General features: G+C 40.8%; 1 protein-coding gene, 1 non-coding gene and 2 pseudogenes across 3 annotated transcripts in view; 1 reads left to right on the top strand and 3 right to left on the bottom strand.

Moving 5' to 3' along the window:
- LOC105979615 overlaps positions 1-2,082 on the top strand; it is an 8,609-nt pseudogene extending 6,527 nt beyond the window's left edge.
- SPTLC1 (serine palmitoyltransferase long chain base subunit 1) overlaps positions 1-23,314 on the bottom strand; it is a 59,145-nt gene that overhangs the window by 29,700 nt on the left and 6,131 nt on the right. For both annotated transcript variants that reach the window (XM_004713900.4, XM_045287500.1), the window contains 3 exons: positions 16,903-16,996; positions 13,984-14,056; positions 3,878-4,010 (listed from right to left, as the gene is read on the bottom strand). In XM_004713900.4, coding sequence (XP_004713957.1) covers positions 3,878-4,010; positions 13,984-14,056; positions 16,903-16,996 — 300 coding nt within the window. The remainder of the gene's footprint in view (positions 1-3,877; positions 4,011-13,983; positions 14,057-16,902; positions 16,997-23,314) is intronic.
- LOC105979614 lies at positions 6,133-10,849 on the bottom strand (annotated as a pseudogene).
- LOC115869107 lies at positions 10,419-10,525 on the bottom strand. Its single transcript, XR_004045999.1, has one exon. It is a non-coding gene; the product is annotated as a U6 spliceosomal RNA (small nuclear RNA).

Below are 23,314 nucleotides of genomic sequence, written 5' to 3'. Positions count from 1 at the left end.
AACTGATGTATGTATGGATTGTGATGAGTTGTATGAGCCCCCTAATAAAATGATTTTTTTTAAATGCAAAAGCAATTCGATGGAAGAAAAGCAGCTCTTTCAATAAATTTTTTTATGAAAGTGAACAATCATAAGTAAAAAACTAAACCTCAACTTAAGTTTCATATTGTATATAAAAATCAACTCAAAATAGATCATTAGCTTAAAAATGTAAAACTATAAGAAGTTTCAAAAAAACCCAGGAGAAATCTTTCCAGATTTAAGACTAAGCAAAAACATGTTTTATAAAAAATTGATACACTGGTCATTATCAAAATAAATAATATTTTTGCTTTGTCCCAGACTCTATTAAAAGGATGAAAAGAAACTTTACAGAGCGAAAGAAAGTATCAGTGTTTGCAATCACCAGCAGCTTGACAAGAAACAAGATGCGGCAGGCTGCTCTTGTAAAGAGGACTGCCCAGGGAACCTTGTGGGCAGTTCTGCGCTGTCTTTCAGGGCACATGATAACAAAGTAAATGCTCTCCTAAGCAAAGGATTTCCATCAGCAAACAGACGGAAACAACCACACAGATACACAATTATAAACTGCTATATGGGCTAGACGAGAAAAGCGTCGGAGCGCATGGCTTGATCAGCAGTCACCTGGTCAAGTAGAGGCTACCACACTCAGTAAGATTCTCTCCTCGTACAGCAAAGGCTCGAGAGATTGTGGAAGGCTTCTCTGGAGATGTAAGAGCCATGGATACTCTTAAAAATATTTCATGGAAGTTTGTCAATTAGATTTATAATCTTAAAAAAACCATTCTGGCTACAGTATTAAAAAAGAAAAGAGGGGCCGCAGCCACCGCCTTGGGACCCAGAGCCAGGCCTAGGCCGTTGTAGAGCGTGAGCATCCCCTAGCCCGCAGGCCTTTCCAGGGCGAGCTCACCCCCCCACCTCCGCCCCACTGTCCTGAGTGCCCCCAGCCTGCCGCCCCGTGCCCTTGGCTGCTCTCAGCACCCACGGCACCCCCAGGTCCGGGCAGCAGAGCCCAGGTCTACGCAGCCTAGGTGAACAGCCTGAGGAACCGAGATTACTGGGACTATGAGTCACACATCCCGAGCGAGCTGGGGGAATCAGGGTGATTACCAACTGGTTGGAAAACTTGGTCGGGGGCAAGTATAGCAAAGTATTTGAGGCCACTAACATCACCAAAAATGAGAGAATGGTTGTGAAAAGCCTCACACCAGTGATGAAAAAGAAGATAAAACGAGGGGTTAAGATTCTGGAGAACCTTCACGGTGGAACAAAATATCATTAAGCTGATTGGCACTGTAAAGGACCCTGTGTCAAAGACCCCAGCTTTGGTATTTGAATATATCAATAATACAGACTGTAAGCAACTCTACCAGATCCTGACAGACTTTGATATCCTGTTTTATATGTATGAACTACTTAAAGCTCTGGATTACTGCCGCAGCAAGGGGATCATGCACAGGGATGTGAAGCCTCACAGTGTCATCCTAGATCACCAGCAGAAAAAGCTGCGACTGATAGACTGGGGTCTGGCCGAGTTCCACCATCCCGCTCGGGAGTACAATGTCTGGGAGTACAATGTCCGGGTGGCCTCGAGGTACTTCAAGGGGCCTGAACCTCCTTGTGGGCTATCAGATGTATGATTATAGCTTGGCTCTGTGGAGTTTGGGCTGTATGTTCGCAAGCATGATCTTCCGAAAGGAGCCCTTCTTCCACGGACAGGACAACTATGACCAGCTTGTCCGCGTTGCCAATGTTCTGGGTACAGAGGAGCTGTGTGGGTATCAGAAGCAGTATCACATAGACCTGGATCCACACTTCCACCATAACCTGGGACAACACTCATGGAAACTCTGGAAGAACTTGATCCATTGTGAGAACAGACACCTGGTCAGCCCGGAGGCCCTGGATCTTCTAGACAAACTTCTGCAATACGGCCATAAACAGCGACGGACTGCCAAAGAGGCCATGGAGTACCCGTACTTCTACCCTGTGGTGAAGGAGCAGTCACAGCCGGATGCAGACAATGCCGTGCTCTCTAGTGGTCTCTCGGCGGCAAGGTGAAGGCGGGGAGCGCTAGGTAATGCGGCACTGATGCTTGCCAATAAACCAACCAACCAAAACACAAACCATGAAGGAAAACCGTGATACAAGAAATTCTAATCATTCCTTCTAAATGCAAAGAAGAGAATAAAGACCTAAAAGTCAAAAGAGCAAGCAAGCAAGAAACACCCAGGACTAGTTTGCAGGGAGCCATCCCTGGCAGAGGCACATAGTTCAGGATCTGCGGGAACCTCCCTGCCCTTGGAATGCATGGGAGATGAGACTTGGAGTTGTTGTACATTTACCTTTATTTAACAGGCGACACTGTTGAATTAACCCCTTCGGTCAACAAGCTCTGAATATCTGACTTCCTCTCTATGCCACAGCAGTCTGGCTTTCCTTGGGCAAGATTCAGGCTCGTGTTTTGGCAAAGCATCAGCATTTTAAACTGACACACCAGCCTCATTTACGAAAAGGAGATATTAAAAAAGTGACAGTAAAAAAAAGAAGCAAAAGTAAATTTGAGGATACCTAAATCTGTCTTGGAGGACAGCCAGCCAGAATGCTCCTTAGAAGTAAGTGAGATGGCAAGCCTTAGCCTTACATACTTCAGGGCATGTTGTCAGGAGAGACCAGTTCCTGGGAAAAGGCATCATGCTTGGTCAAGTCAAGGGCCAGTGAGGAAGAGGGCCCTCAGTGAGCTGGACTGACACAGTGGCTGCAAGAAGGGCTCAAACAAGTCTGAAGCTGGCACAGGAACAGGCAGCATTTTGTTTTGTTCTGTCTATAAAGGGTCTTATGAGTGAGCACCAACTTAATGGCACCTAAGAAACAACAAAGTGAAAAGGGTTAGCTCACTCAAAGGATGACAGGAGCTTCAACTGGGGTAGCAGATGACTGGTGATCCCAACCACCAGCAAGCTGAGCCCCGGCTTGCTGCTCTTTCCCTTCACAGCCAAACGGTAGCACTACACATGGGGGATGTTTGCAGATTGGGTTGTGGGACGTTAAAGGATTCACCAAATGATGGCTTCCATTTCTCAACTGGGTATGAAGCCAAATGAACATAGAAGAGAACTTTTGAGAGAAGGAAGGTTGTAAAAGTGAAATGACTATGCCAAGCAGTGACCAAGGATGGCCAAGGATGTGACCATGGGATCACTATTACACCAAACTGTCCAGTTCTAAGATTTTCTCCAGAATCACAGTGCTATCACACAGAAGGCTAGTGGCTAGCTTCATCCTGGGCAGAGTTTGCCTTTCAAACATCAATAACAACAATTATGAGAATGGTGTAGGACCAGGCAGTGTTTCACTGAACTGTGTATTGGGTGTCTATGTTAGAACTGACTTGATGGCACCTAATGGCAACTAACAACAACAGAGAAAAATAAATAAGACCATAAGGACAAATAACTGAGTGCTTAACAACTTTAAGGATGCTTCTAGTAAAAAACGAAACAACCCCCCCCCAAGCTCACTGCCCTGAGTCAATTCTGTCTCACAGCAACCCTCCGTAGCCCTGGTGGCACAGTAGGCCGCTAACCACAAAGCAAGCAGTTTGAAACCATCAACCACTCCTTGGGAGAAAGACGAGACTTTCTACTCCCTGAAGAGTCACAATCATGGACGCTCAAAGGGGCAGTTCTACCCTGTCCTAAAACGTCACCATGAGTTGGAATGGACTGGAAGGCAGTGAGTTTGGTTTGGGACAATTATAGTTATTTAAAACAGAAACTAAAAACCTCACATCATGTAAGCCAGATAATGTCTAATAAAGGAATGTTTATTAGGAATTTCGGTAAATGTTACTTACACAAACAAAATGTCCCCTCTCTTCGAATAAGCAGGAATAGCACTGGCAATTGTGGCAAATCCATATGAGTAGATAATGGCCTCCTCTGTCTTCATAAATTTTGCTAGGCGATCTTCCAAATCCAAGTGCACATCTATTTCAATAATAAAAGTTATATGGTTAAATTGTATTGTAATTCTTTTTCTTCCTATAAACAAAAACACCATCCCAAGTCTTGAAGAGGCAAGAGAGGAACAGGAAGAGGGATACAACACCTTATAAACTAGATGAATTTTAGCTAACCAGTCACTCAATATGCTTTTTCTGTATTGATCATCTATCTTATACATTACTGTGAATTATTATAAAGGGTGTAATAGAGAAATTTACCTTTATAAGTGTTTTATAGTCATCATCTAAAGAGTTAAGAAAAGAGCTTAAAAAGCAAATGGGACTTGAAATTATATATCTGAATTTAATACTTCCAGGAGAAATAAAATAGAACAAAATTAAAAGTCACCTTTTGGGTTTCTAGGAAATGAGACCCTAAACTTCCAAACTTCCTAAACGTTCATGTTGCTTTTCAAGAATAGGAGCACAGAAGTTCTTATGTCTGTTTACAGGCATGGACTATACAGAGTGTTTTAGACCTCTTACTCTGCCTTAGCTGGCTTCAAGTAGCTTCTCTGACATTATCTAATAATAAAATGTCAAGGTAACTTACTCTACAACCATTCAAGCCAGTACAACTAAGATAAGGTACAGGGTAAAAAAAGCCCAATATTTATACATTTAAAAGAAAAATTATTACAAGAATTCCTAAGAAGCAATGAGGCAAGTGTATGCAAACCATGAACTAAAATAAAATTACACCATATTTTTAATTTTTTAGCATCCTGCTATGAACCTGTCATACTGCAAATTAACTTGCAACCTTTTCCCAGAGGCAATAGATTAGTTTTTATTAAATATTATATTGGAATTTGGGTCAAAGTACACATAGCAAAACCGGTTCCCATTCAATAAATTATAACTATAATGTTCAGTGACATTGGTTATATTCTTCACATTTTGCCAACATTATTATTTCTATTCTACTTGTTACATCACATTAACTAATGAGTATAGTAATCCTGTATGTATTCACTCATAGGTAACTGGTTACACACCAAATGATTCTGTGTTACTGTTAGTGTTGGGTGCCATAGGGTTGGCTCCGACCCATCTTGACCTCATGCAGAATATAAAGATTGTCATCCTCACAGTTGTTCCTAAGCCGGAGCCCACTGATGCAGCTACCTTTTCAGTCCACTCCATTAAAGTACTTCCTCTTTTTCATTGTCCTTCAACTTTACTAAACATGATGTCCTTCTCCCGGACTGGTCTCTCCTGGTAATATGTCCCAAGTACATAAAATTAAGTCTTACCATCTTTGCCTCTAAGGAGTACTCTGGCCTTACTGCTTCCAAGACAGATGGGTTTGTCATTTTAGTAGTCCATGGTACTTCTACAATCCTCTCTAGCACAATTCAAATGCATCCATGCTTCTACAGTCCAACTTTCATATGCATATGAGGCAATGGAGAATACCAGGCTTGGGTCAGGCACACCTTAGTCCTCAAAGGAACAACCTTGTGCAGCACATTTACCAAATGTCTTACCTAATGTAAGACATTACCTAACATCTTTTGATCTCCTGACTGCTGCTTCCCATGAGCACTGACTATGAACCCAAGCAAGGCAAAATCCTTGACAACTTGAACCTTTTCTCCATTTCTCATGTTAGTCTTTCTTACATTGAGTTGTGATCCATACTAAAGGTTACAATCCTTGATCTTCAACAGAAAATGCTTCAAGTCCTCCTTGCTTTCAACAAGCAAAGTTGTATACTCCAGGTTTTTTAAATAAGCCTTCCACCAATCCTGATGCACTTTCTTTTTCATGTAATCCAGCTTCCCTGATTATTTGCTCAGCATATAGACTGAAAAATATGGTGAGGATACAACCCTAACGCACTTTTGTGATTTGAAATCATGCAATACTCTGGTTTATTTGCATAACTACTTCTTGATCAATATACAAGTTCTGTATGAGCATAATTAAGTGCACTAGAATTTCCATTCTTCTCAAAGCTAGCCACAATTTGCTATGACCCAAAGAATTGAATACTTTGGCATGGTTAATAAAACACAAGCAAGCATCCTTCTGGAATTCTTTGCTTTCTGCCAAGATCCATTTGACATCAGTAATGATATTCCTTGTTCCATTTCTCCTCCTCAATCTGAACTGAAACTCGTCAATTCTTTCGAATGACTAGCTATTTCTTGTGCAATCTTGGTTTCACACTTTTTTCTTTTAGCTTCTTTCAGTTTTCTTGCAATGTCAAAATTCTTTGTACTTCCCATAATCTTTCTTCTTTAGATAAATCCTTGATCCCACCCTGCAAATCTTGATGTAAAGAATTCAAAAGAAACTCTTATCTTCTGGTCACCCCCTTGATGCTCTCCTGGGTGTCTGGCAGTGTGGACCTAGTGGCCATGTCAGACCACTGAAGAGTTTTTGTCACTTGCTTCAGTATCACATTTTCAAAGAGCTCTTGCCCATGTGAGAAAAACACATAGAAGTTATGATTGCTAATCGGACCATTTGGCTGAGTACTATACAAACATTCTGTATGTTCGCCTTTGTTTCCAGTTCTTTGGAGATAACATGGTCCATGTGCATAATCAGCCAGGGAATGAGAAGACAGGTCCACTCCGGCAGTTCCTTCAGAAAGCGTTGGAATTCCTGTACTTTCTCACCTTCGGTGGTCCTGCTACAGGCCTCTTCAATCCTGGCCTCAGCTCGTTGGTAAGCAAATTCTCCGGAGTCCATCAAATACTGCGTCAACAAACTGGCTTCAGTGCTAGGCTCGTATTCATCCAAGTTTGGAGACTTCATGGTCACAGGCTGCTTTTAGTTCATCCACTTTTTAAAAAAAATCATTTTATGGGTGGCTCATACAGCTCTTATCACAATCCATAAATACATCCATTGTGTCAAGCACATTTGTACATTTGTTGTCATAATTTTCAAAACAGTTTCTTTCTACTTGAGCCTTTGGTATCAGCTCATTCCCGCCCCCCTCCCTCATGAAACCTTGATAGTTTATAAATTAATTTTATTTTTTGATGTCTTACACTGACCGATGTCTCCCTTCACCCACTTTTCTGTGGTCCATCCCTCTGGGAGAGGGTTATATGTCGATCACTGTGATCGGTTCCCTCTTTCTCCCCCTACCTGTTATCGCTGCTCTCATTATTGGTTCTAAGGGGCTTATCTGTCCTGGGTTCCCTGTGTTACCAGCTCTTATCTGTGCCCCTGTACATACTCTGGTGTAGCCAGATTTGTAAGGTAGAACTGGGGTCATGATAGTGGGGGGGGAGGAAGCATTAAAGAACTAGAGTAAAGTTGTTTATGTTTCATTGGTGCTACACTGCACCTAGCTTATCCACTTTTGATTTAAACCCTAAACTTCTGTAGATGCCTTCACATTTCATGCCATACTTTTCCACATCATCTAAACCAGTGGTTCTCAACCTGTGGGTCACGATCCCTTTGCAGGTGGAATGACCCTTTCATAGGAGTCGCCCAATCCATAACAGTAGCAAAATTACAGTTATGAAGTAGCAACAAAAATAACTTTATGGTTGGGGGGGGTCACCACAACATAGGGAAGAGTATTAAAGGGTCACGACATTAGGAAGGTCGAGAACCACTTATGAAACATTCTCAGAAGACTGCAGGCAGGTAAATGCATCATACATACATTATGGTCCTTTCTGCTGCGTCAGCCAAGGAATTTTAAAACTGGGTCTGACATGCTGAGTGAAGTTAGTCAATAGCCAAAGGACAAATATGAGTCCACTGCTGTAGGAACAAGCAGCAGAGTGGGCACAAGCTCAGCTTGTAGGGCGCCCATCCATTCTGCTGGTCGCGGGGGGGCAGACAGCCTGGGAGAGCGCATGACCAGTGCTAATGAACCCCATCTGCTCTAGGTAAGTATTTTGGAGGGTAGTTTGCTGGAAAGCACCAGCTGGGATCAAATGGCTAAAGGAGGGAAAGGATATGTTGTGTACTGAGTGACTGCCATGTAAATCTATGATGTGGTCACCATAGACAAGCAGACAGCTCCAGCAGAAGGACGAGGGACACTGAAGGGAAAACAAATCAAGAGGGGAAGGGAGCAAACATATCTGGGGAGCACGAATGCATGCAGGCAAAAAGGAGGACCAGCCTCCAATGGGGGAAGAATGCCTGAAAATGTGTTTGGGGACTCTGGGAGGGTGGTGTCTTTGGTGGTATGCATCGAATAGGCCACACTGACCCGGGATTCTGGGTACATCCTGGGGAACCAAGATGTGTGCCTTGGAGCCCGGGCACACTGAATCCTGGATCTTCAAGATGCACGGCATGCTCCAGAGGCTGCATCAGTGAGCCGATGCGGAAACCCCCCTGGGTGAACTCTACCTCAGCACACTTGTAACCTGAGGACTTGTCAGAAAAGACATGGTGTCTGGGAAAGCAATAGACAGCTGGATCAAGAATTGTTCCATTGTCGGTAGGCGGACAAACATTGTCTTGCTACATCAATGCCCTATATGCTGTATTAAGATAGGTGTTGTTCCTGCAAACCTGTGACAATCTTCTCAGTGATGACCTTTGTAAATTTCCCTGACAATTAACCCCCATTATTTGTGTAAATAGTGTCCATCTATGAAAGTATTGATTCTGTACAAGTGAATAATTCAGGTTCGCTGATATGGAGTTAGACTACATTTGTTCAATATCCCTCTCTCAACAGGGTTTTAAAAAATTAGTACCTGAGGCTAATCGAAGACAGTATTAACAGAAGATTGTTATGCCCCAGGAGGATGATCAATAAGACTCTCTACCATAAATTAACAAAGAGGTTTTGAAAGGGAGCCAAAGGCAGATTAAAAAAAGGGGAGGGGGGCGGTGCCCAGGAATGGGTTTTGGGCTTGCACTCAATCCTAGCTCCAACGTAAGAACAATTAGTTCTTACTTCATGGCCCTGCTTGATACTTGCCCTCAGGAAGGAAACAAAGAAGATATGGGTGCTACAGCAAAATGTGGGGAAGAAATTAGCTGGCGCCTGGCTAGCAGAAAACATAGCATCTGGGGTTTTAAAGGCTTGTCTTCAAATAAGCAACCATCTAAATGAAATGTCAGCTAAGTCCACCTGGAAGAAACACACTATCATCAGTGACCAAAGGACTATAAATCATTTAATCCGAAGTTGAAGGAGGAATTAGTATCAGAGCCTAAACTCTGAGAATCCAGTTTGTGGAAAGCTCTGGATGACAGTGGGAGTTCAAGATATATTTGTGGGAACTACATAGGAAATAAGCTTCCCATATGAGCTCCCACTATCCATAATTGAAGAATGGGACGAAAGAGGTTACTAAACAAGAGTGCCCTGGAGAGACGAGGATAGAAGAGCAAAGGGGTAAACCTGACTTGGACAGTTCAAGTCTTGTCAGTTGATCCCCCTTCCAATGCAGGCTGGACCTGATCTGGTTTTAACGTTTTTAACGTTATCTGTATTTTCATTTGTTCATGTTACGGCGTATCTCAGAGGTGTCATGTCATTGGAGGTCACCCTCTTGAAGTTGTGTCATATGTTTTTCTGGTTTGAGTATATGAAACCCAGGATGGATGAACCTACAGGGACAGTGAGTAGAGTAAGGGTTTCAAGAGGGGCAGAGAGGGGAGGGGACAGTGGTGGTAGTGGTGGCACAAGGAGGGGAGATGGAGGTGGGGTCAAAGGGAGACAATGCCAAGGAGTACAGGAAGGAAAAGAATGTTTGGAAACTGTGGTAGCAATTGTACAATACTGCTTGATGTGATTAAACTATAGAATGATATATGTATTAACTCCCAATTTAAAATAGAATGTACATAAATAAATAAATGAAATTTTTAAATGGGTCTGAGATTTGGAATATCAACTTGAGGCACCTCTGGCTCTGTAACTGGCCTTTCGTTTTTCTCTTTTCCTTCCACTGTTTAACAAGATCATCTGCTGTTAAGTCTTCTGACTTCTCTTTATGCTTTTTTTCTTTGGGGTTGTCCTTTTTTTTTCCGGTGACAGGATCCAGTTTATTTTGCCATGGCCGGGTGGTCCTGAGTGGTGTTTGCCACCCTGTCCCGGGCAGAAGACGGGCCAGAGGGCCGGTTAAGGCCAGTGGTGGGAGAAGTAGGGGGCACAGAGCCCCTGGAATGTATGAGGCCAGGTGGAGGCCCGGAGGCAGCGGTGGTTGGCTGTGGCAGGGTGCCCCTGCCGCCCAGGGTGAAAAGGCACCGGACTGGGACCAGGCCATGGCTACAGGGGCCATGGGCTCAGGCCACATAGGCACCCTGGTAAACGGGGCACAGGGGTGACACAACACGGAACATGAGACATAGATACACGACTCAGGAGCAAGCACGTGGCACACGTGGGGACAGATTCACAGTCACAGGGACACCAAGCCACAGCCCAGCTGGACACAGACCACAGAAAAATATGGAATGCTTCACAAATTTTCATGTCATCCTTGCGCAGGGGCCATGCTAATCTTCTCTGAATCGTTCCAATTTTAGTATATGTGCTGCCGAAGTGAGCACAGGTTTATCCTTTATTTTAAAGTCCTTCTCTCTTTTTTAGAAAAGCTGAGCTTCTTGGAAACATGAATCCCCTTGGCCCTCTTCATCTTGGAAGGACTTTCAGCTTCATCTCCAGAGCTACCTTCCTGAAAGGCAGTATAGCCTTCAGTCCTTTTTCTTCCCATGATCTTTCTCATCGTCAGACACAGTATCAGGTGGCTCATGGAGCTTGTTGGGGGGAGGTGAGGGCTCACCAGTCGGGTATAATCCAGGAAGTTTGGTGGGGCTGATCTCTTCAGAGCTGGGGGTTTGGGTAAGACCACTGCCATGTTCCCCCCCTTCCATGTTCAATGGGGCTGCTGGTGGTGATGGAGGTAGAAGTACTCCTGTCACTCTAACTCCCTGATAAAAGGTGAAATCGTCTTCTCTGTCACCCATCTACCTATTACACCTCATAAAGGTACTAGGATTGTTTGTGGACAGCTCTTGCAGTGATCTTGAAAGGAAGTAGTATTTCTTTCCATCCTATGAAAACTCTACCTTCAGCTACCAAAGCTCAGTTCTTCTTTTGTGTCCACTGCTTCTGGTCTTCCTTGTAAAGTTTCTGGGATGGCTGAGGTCTTCCTTCCTGGGGGGTGGGAACACCTGAGCTTTCCTTGTCTAGGGGTAGGAACACCTGGGACTTTCCTTGTTGGGTCACTGGTGCAATCCAGTTCTACCGTGCCAGGTCCTGGGGGACAGCAGCAGCCTTCCTAGATTGGGGATGGCCTGGGCCTTCCTTGCTGGGTCTCATGGACAGCTGGGGCCTACCTTGCAAGGAAGCAGAGGCCTAATAGGACTTTCATCACCACCTCCTGGGCACAGCTGAGGCGTTCCTTTGTGGGGGAGGAGGGGGAAGTAATAATCGGCTTCTTGTGTACTACTTCTAAAGGATTAGTTTTGTACACACACACACACACACACACACACACACACACACACACACATTTCTGCGCCCAAAAAACACCAGGGTACCAGGCAAGGCTGCTCGTCTTGCTCAGATCGGAAGTGGTGTTCAGGATCTGTGTAGTACCAGAGAAAGTGACTTGGGCTCTGCGCTGGTCTGAAGGCATAGCCACAGGTGTTATGTTGGTACTGACAAAGAACATCAGGTTTCTGGGTAACAGCACATTCTCCTGCCTGTCAGGTTTCCGTGAGCATGTTGCAGCATCCAGGAAGTTAATTTGGAGCATTGGGCTGGGGTGGGAACATATGTAACTTACAATTGTAGGGGGCATAACTCAAGTGAGTGGGCCAGGCATGAGCTGTCTGGGTAAATTTCCTGCCACAGTTCTTCGGGCAGAATTCTCACTCGGCTAGTCAGTTCCAACCTATGGGTATCTCCAACTATAGATGGTTGGGGTAGCCCAAGATGCTGACTGGGGTGAGGAGCATGCATTCCTGTGTCCAGCAGAAAGGATTTCTGGGTAATGTGTGTCCTTGAACCATTTCCTGGTAGTCATACACTGCTTTAGGCCTGTGGGGCACAAACTTGCACTACATCGCTGTACTTTCTCTTTGCCCTTTACCTGTAATACATTCTTTCTGTTCCTTGCCTGGGATTTCCAACAGCTCAGACTGCACTACTCACTTTAGACAGCACTGTCTTGGAATCCCAGGAATTTCCCCTATGTTATCCTGAGCCTTGTCTTGGATAGTACTGTCTTGGAATCCCAGGAATTTCCCCTTTATTATCCTGAGCCTTGTCTTGGATAGTACTGTCTTGGAATCCCAGAAATTTCCCCTTTGCTATCCTGAGCTTTGCTTTCTCTCAATGAAGTCCAGTTCTGACACACACCCCAATTACCATGCACTACCCACCCTGCTACTCCAATCTGGAGCCAGTTTCTTAAATGCCTCTCTAGGCCTGCTGAATAGACGGAATGTTAGAATTCAGTCTCCTTACGTTCCCTTCCAACTGGAAATGCCCTAGTGTGAGACGAAGACTGCAACTTTGTACTCGCCATGTTCATATTTCCTTGCTCTTTGTGACATCTTTATCCTGCAGACATGATTTTGCCTTAGTGTATGAGCACTACTGAAATCTGTGCCTTGTGTCTAACCCTCATTATTTAGTTCATCTGGATAATAAGTCTTTGTCTTGTCCTTGCACCATTTAAGACTTCAATAAATAGTCTCTTATTTAAAAAAAAAATTTTTTTTAACCCCTTCCAGCTGAAGAAGTTTTGGACATTAACTCACTTCATTTGCATCAAAACTAATAACCACCAGTTAATTAGTTACTAAAGAAAACATACTTATTACATAAAACATCCTAACTTAAATACACAGATATAACAATGAAAATAGAAGAGCTCAGATGCTTTTCTTTCTCTATGTCCCCTAAGCCTTACATATTTAAGTAAGCATGCTATTTCCAGTAACATTTCCAGTTGAACAATTATTTAATGACATTTTCAGAAGCACATAATAATAAATATAACCATAAAATGCCTAGGTCTTCTTTGATGACTCCAAGTTAGAAAGTTTACATTATTTAATATCACACACTCATGAAAAGATTTAATTAGCCTATCCTTGGGTCTTCAAGACACAAGGAATTTAACAATCCAACTTCATTTCCAAAACCCCAAAAGTTACCTATTCTATCCCTCTGAAATCTATCTTTTATTTTCCTCCCAGAAAATGATTCCCTAACTATTTCCCAATTTCCTTTGTGGCTGAGCATGGCTGGGATTATGTTCTCACCAATGGAGTGGCAGCAGAAGTGTATAACACCCTCTGCCTGAAAGAATATTGGTGTACTGCACTTTTCCTTCCCAAAAACTCACCACTTGGCTTTGGTTATGTAGACAAGAGGGGTGCTGTACGATACTAGAACAAGATGAGGAAAATTGAGTTCTTTGAAGAACTCAGAGCCACCCCACAATTTAATTCCTCACCTGACAACTTTCCTGTGTGATAAGAGAAAACTGTCTCTTAGCTCCATTGTTTCTTAGGCATCTACAACAGCAGGTCAGCTTCTGTCCTGCTGATACAGTCCATCCTGAAATGTGCCTACAGCCCTGCTCTCTGCAAGTTACATTCAATCTCTGAACAACTCATTTCCCACCAATGGTTTCAAAACAAAATAAAACAAGACAATCTAAAAAGTTAGCAACGAATAGCGCACATAGCTTAATACAATAAGGACACCTGTTCTAAGGTGTTCTTGAGTAAAACTGAATCTTAACTCTTGAACCAAAAAAACAAACTCACTGCCATCAAGTCAATGCCTGCTCACAGAGACCCGATACAGGACAGGGTAGAACTGCCCCTGCGCGTTTTCTAGACTGACTTTATGGGAGTAGAAGGCCTCTTGTGGAGCAGCTGGTGTTTCAAACTGCTGGCCTTGCAGTCAGCAGTCTATGCATAACCACTACACCAGGCCTCCTCTAACTCTTGAAGGGAGAAAGAAAAAGAAGATGAGAAAAACTTACCAAATGTGCCATAAAATCCTCTAGGTCCACAAGTCCCCACGCCATACTTTTTAATAGATGCAAAAGCTGCTGCCTTTATTCAATTAAAAAAATATATTTTTTAAACAATTTCACTTTAAGAGCACAAAATAAATGTTTCCTATTCTTTAACCCAGATAGCTTCTCTCTGTGTTAAAAATCATAACAATACTAACAGAATTAAAAGAAAAATAAATGTAAAGATTTAGGTTTATAATGTAAAATACTGGAAAGTTGTATCAGCTTGATTCTCAAAATCTGATTAAATCAATGTCTTCTTGATATATATACAGTGAACCCTCGCCACTTCGCGCTTCGACTTCCGCGGCTTCACTCTATCGCGGTTTTTGCGTAACAGCGCATGTTCTGTCATTACTGCCACTGATTGGCTCATACTGTACACGCTTGATGCCATAAATAATATAATAAATAATAAATGATAATTGTAAAGTCCAAAATGTTTTAATGTATTTTCCCTTTTTCGTTTAATAAATTGGGTAATACGAGTGTGATGGTGACTAAAGGGTGTTTTTTCATGTCCTCTCTGCTCTAACTATGAAAATATTTGATTTACAAATAAGGAATCCTACTTCGCGGAATTTCATTTATCACGGTAGGGTCTAGAACCGATTAACTGTGATAAACGAGGGTTCCCTGTAATTCCATTGTGAATTAGGTGAAAATTTAAAAAGCAAATATCAGTTTCCCATTAAAAAATTTGTATTTTTCACGTCATTGATTGCCATACCCACAATATAAAATCAGTCACTTCTACCCTGTGATTCCTGTTTCTGTTTTTCCTTCCTTTCTTTCTTATTTTTTGGGTGTGTGTGTGTGTTATTGTGTGAAGTGAACTTGTCTGTCACAAGATTCCAAGTCCATTTCAGTTTCACTTTTCTCGAAGCCGCTCAGACCACTGTTTAGGTTTGAGGGCTAAGGAAATCTGGAGGGATTTTTATTTATTTATAAAAGACACTATTTACATAGCCCATGTCAAGAAATGAAATCAACAATATCCTATTACAATATCCTTCCTATCTGTGGTTCGCCCTCTCCCCTTTGTTTTTCCTTGTTTCATAACCTTTCCAACCTTTTAAACTTTGTCCCTGGGAAAACACTGCCTTTTAGATCTAATGAGTGATTACTCTAAGGAGTGTGCACTTCTATAGTATTCATGTTTAGCTCATATAGTGTTTGGCTGGAAATCGATCCAAGGGGGTGAGATAAGTTCCAAGCTAGTGTTGAGGGTTCTAAACCACTAACTCTGATTTTTATGACTTTGAGCTTTGTTCCACATTTTCCTTCCATTGTAGACAGGACATGCTTAGGCGGTCCCTTTCAGAGGTGATGGCAGGGAAAGCTAGGTACTCCCATGGAGTTCCTCTGATCTCAGGGTAGTGGAGGGTGAGGTTCTCAATCCATTGTACCTAGTATCAAAACAGTGACTGTACATAAATAGCATTCTTCTAAATTCCTTATAAGGTAGTCTCAGTGCCATTTTTTTCTCGGGCATGTGTTTTGGCTCTGTATTTTGGTCATTTGTTTGAACTACAGTGGCTTGTTTCTTTGGGTGAAGTAAAGTTGTCCGTTGTGTCCCTAGTGGGAGGAGGAGGAGGCTTTCTACTCCCATAAAGTTAGTCTCAGAAATCCACATGGGCAGTTCTACCCTGTCCTCTAGGGTCGCTGTGAGCCAGAACTGACTGGATGGAAGTAAGTTTGGTTTGGTTTTTTTGTGCCTAGGATATCGTGACAATGTATTTACTTGGTAGCACTTAGGTGGTCACCACTTTTCTCCTGGTGGATATGAAAAAAGGATTTGAAATGTTGCTTGCAAAAATCCAAAATGGCCATGGTGTATCAGGCTATTTGACAATTTACTGCTCTGTATACGTCTTTGTTTATGGTTTTCATTCAGTTTCTTCTTCCTGCTAATAGTCAATCCACTTCTGTATCCTTTCCTTTGAGGTTCAGGTTTCCAGGATTATCAGTGGCATCTGATTTCTATGTCATCTATATTCTGGTTTAATTTGGTTTCTTTTTTTTAAATTAAAAAAAATTTTTAATTTGGTTTCTATGTCTCTGTTGTAGAGGGTATGGGTAGCTTGTCTGTTTAAGTCAACCATCTTGTCAGTAATCCATCCTTGATGCTTTTCTTGGCCTTATGGCAATAAAGAATTCTTTCCTCAACAATGTTTTCTCGCTCATAATCCCATTAGGTAGTGTACCAATTTCCTAGACACCTCTCAGACTATAATCAGGTCTACTTATGTAGTTCCCTGGTGTGATGGCTAGATTTTCTGTCAGCTTGAACCTGTGTGAAAGTGGAAAGGTGGAGTCCAACCTATCAATCAGGTACAGTCTGATGATGCCTCCATTGGGGTGTGACCTTTCTTAAGACTGAGACTTTTCTCTCTTTTCCTTTACCTTCCTCCTCACTAAGATTCTGTGTCTACCTCCAGGGGTGGGCCCACTGGGACACCAGTTTGGAGAGCTGTCAGCGCCCTGCCATGTTTCTGACTTTGGATGCACACATCTCTGCACCCACTGGCCTGGGAGCTCCCCGTTTCCTGCTTTACCTTTCTGCATCGTCAGCCTGCAGCTGTGTGACTCTGAAGAGGGCCTTGGCTAACAGAAGACCCATGGACTTGAGTTGGACTGGGCTGGGGATGCCTTCTTGATATAAATTTCTTTCTTAAACATACATGATTGTCACTGGTTTTGTTTCTCTAGGCAGAGCCTAACACGCCTAGCCATAAAAAAAAACATTAACCCACACCAGATGTTGTCATCTCCCTTGTAATAACAAACAGACATTTCATTCTGACATTCTGCATTTTTTTTCTCATTTTATGCTCTTTCAGTAATGTCATCTATACTACTCAAGCATTATGCGCTACTCACCTTTACCCTAGGGTTATCCAACAATCCAAGAAAATTAAATGAGGCAAAGTTTATGCATTCTTTTCCATTCACCACAAGTTTGTGGCTTGGAGGGCTAGAGGAAAAAAGACAAAATTTTGCATACTTCAACAAACATTCACAACACAGGACACCTACATATTAGAGTACTCGAGTTTCAGACATAATCAAGAAGTGCTACAATTGTGCCCTATATCCATATTAATCTTCTATCTCTTTCATTTCACAATGTTAAATAAGGAATTTAGAAAAGAGTACAGTGATGATCAGTTATGCAACCTCTAATTCTCTTTTTAACAGGCAATGAAGCCCTATTTAAATAACAAAATAAAATAAACTTGAACTCTAATGGATGAATAGTGAAATCTCTGCTTTGACTTTAAAACTTGTTTGATAAATAAGTAGTTAAATAAAATACCCTAGAAAAAGATATAAGGAAAGATAGACAAAAAGATTAAGATAAGGCAAGTAGTAATATAGTGATTATCTTACATTGTTAAGTGGTTTTAGAATAAATGTTATATTTAGATAAGCACTAAAACAATAAATAAAATATATTTCTGATTTCTAAATTTAATGGTAGATTGTCATTTAAGATTGTACTTCTACTTAGAAACCTACTAATTGATACTTCAGATACAATAAGTGATACATTATTCTTTTTAAGTCTCCAGTGGAGGACATAATACAGGGTAGAGCTTAGGAAAACGGGATTTTAACTCCAAAGTTGTTGAATGAAACAATGTAAAAATACCCAAAGATCAGCAAAGAAACTGGTAAATAGATAGGTAAAAATATGAAATTTGTGATTCTGATAAACAGCAATCCAGGAAGATGTAAATTAAACTAAAAAATACCATATAACAACATCATAAAAGATGATAGTGTTATAAGACAGAAGTAGAAGTAATCAAGTAAATCCCTGCATTACTCAATAAGGAAGAGAAAAATATTAAGTTTATACTGAAATACTTGATCAAGTACATGAAAAGCGAGTGAGAAATAAATAAATAAAAACAGTCGTTACAGAGAGGAAAGAAAGATGATAGAAAAACCACCTACAACACATTTCTCCCTAATTATGATTCCTGAGATAACAGAATTCTCAGTGTTGTTGCCACTGAGTCAGTTCAGGCCTCTGTCACACCTTGAATTTGTCAAGGGTCCCAATCTTGGATCAACAATCAAGGGCCATGGCGTGGCCCACATGCACACATACACACACACATCAAACATTATATTGGCACTTGGCAAATCTGCTACAAAAACAAAACAAAACACCTTCTTAAAAGTTATAAGCAGAAAAGATGTCATTCTGAGGACTAAGTGCACCTGACCCTGTAGGTCCTGGTCTTTTTCATTTCCTCATATGCATGCATACACTGGACAATGAAAAGACAACCAAACAAAAGCAGATGCACATGAACTATGGTGTTGGCAAAGAAAGCTGACTACACTACGGACTGCCAGAGGAATGAACAAATCTGTCTTAGAATTCCAACTGGAATGCGCCTTAGAAATAAGGATGGGGAGACTTTCGTTTCACGTACTTTGGACATATGATTGGGAGGGATCAGCCCTGGAGAAGGGCACCATGATTAGTAAAGTACAGGGCCGGGAAAAGGTGGAGCACTTTGAACAAGATGAACTGACACCGTCTCTGTAACCTATGGCTGAAACATAGCCATGACTGTAAGGACTAGGCAGTGCTTCCTTCCGTTGCACATCGGGCTGTTATGAATCCGAACAGACTCCACGTCAGCTAACAACAACACAACAAACTGGTTTGCATAACTTCTATGACAAACCAAACAACCGGCCTGAATTGGGACACATTTTTAGAAGCAGAAACCTATACAAACTGACTCAAGAGTATAAAATTTTATCAGAGCCATAAAATACTAAAGACGGAATCAGTGATCAAAAAGCTCCCAATCACAACCAAGAATTACTGAATCAGATGGCTTCACTGGGAAATTCTACTACATGCTTGGATAAGAATTGACACCAGAGCAATAGAGAAAAAGCAAACAATATCCAGGTTGGCAAAAAAGTAGTAAACTTATTTCTATTAATGGATGATATGATTCTCTATAGAGAAAATCCTAAAGTGTCCACAAGAAAACTTACAGAGCAAATAGAGGAATTTAGCTATGTTTCAGGCTTCAACAAACAAAAATCAGCTGGGTTTCCATACACCAGCAATGAGAAATATGAAAGGGAAACAATTCCATTTATAATAGCATCTAAATAAAATACCTAGGAATATTCCTAACTAGGAATGTGTAGGACTTTATACATAAAATATATACAATATTTTAAGTAAAATATTGTAGATATTGTACATATAAAACACTAGTCAAAGAGATTAGAAAAAAATAAACAGAAATATGTTCCATGTTCATGAATTAGAAAACCGAATATTGTTAAAATGCCATTACTCTCCAAAGTAATTTAGATTAAACATATTCCCTATCAAAATTCCAAAAGTCTTGTTTACATTAATAAGAATAATCCTCAACTTTTTATAAAATGGCATAAGGCATCAAATAGCTAATCAATGTTGAAAGAGAAGGACAAAGTAGTAGGATTCACATGGCCTGGTTTTAAAACATAAGATGCAGATATCGTAATCAAACAATCTGGTACCCATATGACAAAAGGTACACAAAGCAATGGAACAGAATCCAAAGTTCAAAAGTAATTTTTAACACCATTTTAAACTGATTTTTAAGTCCACTCAATAAGAAAAGGAGTCTCTTCAACATATGGTGCTGGAAAAACTGGGTTTCCAAGTGCCAAAAAATGAAACACTATTTTTGTTTATGCCATAAACAAAAGCAGATTTTAAATGGATTGAGAAACTAAGTGTGCAAAATCAAATGATGCAGTTTTCTGTGAACAAGCCACATCAACTAAGCACTATTATGGCTATTGTTGTAAATGCTGCACCTGTAAATACTTGAATTGGCAAAGTTGTATGATAAATTTATTTACCATAATGCCTAAATAAATAAAAAGTTACTGAATGTAATCAAAATTTATGGGACTTAGTTTTGCCGTTTTAGGGTTATGAATTCAAGGAACATCGCAATTAATCAGCCTTATCACATGTTTGATGCCTCTAGTCTACTCCCTACTTTGATATGTAGCATCTGGGTTAACATCTTGCACATAGTCATGCAGAGCATAAGAACTGGACTACATTCACCTGGAATAAGAGAAAAAGGGAATCAAGAGTAAGAAGAAATGCAAGTGTGGCTAATTGCCTCCATGGATAACTGCCTCTGTTGGCCAGAAGAACGGGTTGTATCCAATGACTATTTCTGAACATTTTGATCAAAATTTTGATCATTTAAATTTTTTTTTATCAAAACGTGGAAAATATAGAGCTGACTTTCAAATTTTCATACTCTAAATTTCCTAGAGCCATGGGGGTTTAGCAAACCTCTAACACTATTGCCTTAAATTATCTTTAAGCTTACCAAAAATATCCTCTGAAGTCTTATTAAAATTCAACAATAGTTTGGGTTAACTAGTAAAACGAAAAATTCGGTTTTGAGCACATACTCTCTTAAGTTCTCTATGGGATCAAAGTGGCAACAGCACGAAAAGAATTAGTTTAATACAGAAAGGGCGCAAAACTTTGAAGACCTTCATTTGCTCATGGGACACCACTCAAAATAAGAAGAAACGCTGCAAGACTCTCTAACAATCACAATGGGAAATGTACAAATTATAAATCTAGAGAAATTGGAAGTCATTAAAAATAAAATGAACACATGAAGATTGATATTCTAGGCACTAGTGAGCTGAAATGGACTGGAATTAGACCCTTTTAAATCAGACCACCATATGGTACTACGCCAGAAATGACAAGTTCCAGAGGAATTGAGTCACGCTCATCCTCAAAAAGAACATTTCAATATTTACCTTGAAATATAATGATGATATCCATACACTTATCAGGAAGTCCAGCTACATGCAACTATTATTCAATTTTTTTCATCAACCACTAAGCTAGTGATGAAGAAATTAATTCTACAAACTTCTTCAGTTTGAAGTTAACCAAGCATGCAATCAAGATACTGGTGATTAAAATTCAGCCCGGGTGGTAGAAATGAAGCTGGAGATTGCATGATAGAATTTTATAAGACTAACAATTTCTAATTTCTTCATTATAAATGTTGTTATTCAACAAAAATGGTGCCTGAGATAGGTAGTTTATTGTGCCAACCTGGCCGATAAACACATGTGGGGTTAATTGAAGGGCGAAGGGATAAATGGCTCCGTGAGCCTCACCTTTCGAGTTCTCGGGTCTCTTGCTTTGTGATGATCGGACCAGGGTGCAACTGCCTTAGCTAGTTCACTGTTTCAGGTGGCAAGGCTCACTTCCTGCAAGACATCCCTGAGGAGAAGCCATGGACCTACCCTGATGCAGCCCTGGGTGCTGGAGCAGCCGTGTGGAGACCCCTGCCAGAGCTGAGATGCTTACACGTTCACTGACTTGGCTTTCCTCCTGCAGTCAGAGTCACAGTGTGTCTTTTGTGAGATAGAGGAGGGCTTTGTGGATTGGTGTCGGACTTATGGGTTAATGGGTTAATGTGGGACTTGTGAGCTTGGGCAGCACTGGGTTGGGATACTTTCTTGATGTGTACTTACCCTTTATATAAAACTCTCTTATACCTGAGTTTCTATGGATTTGTTTCTCTAAAGTACCCAGACTAACACAGTGCCTATACACATGGACCTTATCAGATGAATACACAGAAACCAAATTGACTACACTTATGAAAAGAGTCAAGGGAAAGGCTGATTATCATCAGCCAACACAAGGCCAGGGGCTGACCATCGAACTGCTCATATGAAAATTCAATCTGAAGCTGAAAAATATTAAAAGAAGTCCTTAAGGGTCAAAATAGGACCTAAGTGTATGCCACTTGAATTTACAGAACATCTCAAGAAGAGATTCGATGCATTTATTAATGTCAGAAGACCTGATGAGTTATGGAAGGGTATCAACAACATCATACATTAAGAAAGCAAAAGGTCACTTAAAAAAAAAGAACAAGAAAGAAAAGACCAGATGCATGTCTAAAGAGACTCTGAAGTTTGTTCTTGAACTTAAGAGCAGCTAAAGCAAAGACAGGAAGTGATGATGTAAGAGTTAACAGAAAACCCTGAAAGGCAGCTTGAGCAGTGCATTTCATGCGGTCCACTTTCTAGAGTGAGGCGAGGAACAGCAGGATGGTGGATTGTTGCTTTGGTCAAAAAATTGTATTTCTGTATATACATAATTATTTAAAGTTATCAGTCCAATTTAATATAGCAACTGATTCAAAGAGAAAAGCCGGCTAATCATTTCAGAAGAGGTATAAGATTTGATAAGATACCCTGGGCTTTTACTCCCCACAAAAGTTAGAGGAAATTCTTTCTATCCTGTTTCATAGGGCTAACTATGAGTCAGCATCAACTCAATGGCAGTGAGGTTTTGGGTTTACTTGTTTTTAAGTAGGTCATTTGAGAAACAGCATCCAAACATGTTTTTAATAGCTAGAATTTTGTGATTAACCTAAGACAGGCCTAAAATCATAAACAAGTTTGGGGAAAAAGCTGTGGTTTTTCATTTTTTTATTGTAAGTCCTTCTGCCCATTTGAAATATTACTATATGCAAGTATTATTTAGGGAAGAAAGATTTTCTTTTAAAGGACTAATTTTAATTCCAAAATGAAGGGCATTTAAAAGATGCCATTTTGATCTCTAAAAGAATGTTTTATTATTGGTCATTAAAACAATTTATTTTTGACCCTCAGAAATTTCTAAATGATTTTTTTCCATTAAAACAGAATAGTGGACACAGGAGAGGGAGAAATGGGGGAGAAAGAGGGGAGTGCCAACAAACCCAAGGGCAAGGGAAAAATAAGTTCTAAAATTGATGGTGAGGAAGGTATAGGATGCTTTGGGGGTGGGGGGTAGGTCTTGATCAAAGGCAATGTAGCTGAGAGGAATTACTAAAACCCGAATGAAGGCTGAACATGATAGCTGGACAGGAGGAAAGTAAAAGGAAATAGAGGAAAGAACTGGGAGGCATAGGGCATTTATAGGGTCTAAATACAGACATGTACATATGTAAATACATTTATATACAATGATGGGGGAATAGAGCTATGCACATACATTTATTTGTAAAGTACTATGATAGCAGATGGACACTGGGCCTCCACTCAAGCACTCCCTCAATGCAAAAACACTTTGTTCTACTAACACAACACTTTGTGATATTCACCTTCCCTAACATGATCTCTGAAGGTAAAATGGGTGCACAAGCAAATGTGGTGAAGAAAAAAAAAAAGGAAAGGAAAAAAAAAAAGGGGAGAGGCAGGTCACTGCTCC

The sequence above is a fragment of the Echinops telfairi genome, unplaced genomic scaffold (genome assembly GCF_000313985.2).
Source record: "Echinops telfairi isolate 266 unplaced genomic scaffold, ASM31398v2 ScPeMD7_1;HRSCAF=3_0, whole genome shotgun sequence".
Taxonomy (NCBI): domain Eukaryota; kingdom Metazoa; phylum Chordata; class Mammalia; order Afrosoricida; family Tenrecidae; genus Echinops; species Echinops telfairi.
This window is presented reverse-complemented; position numbering and strand designations above follow the sequence as displayed.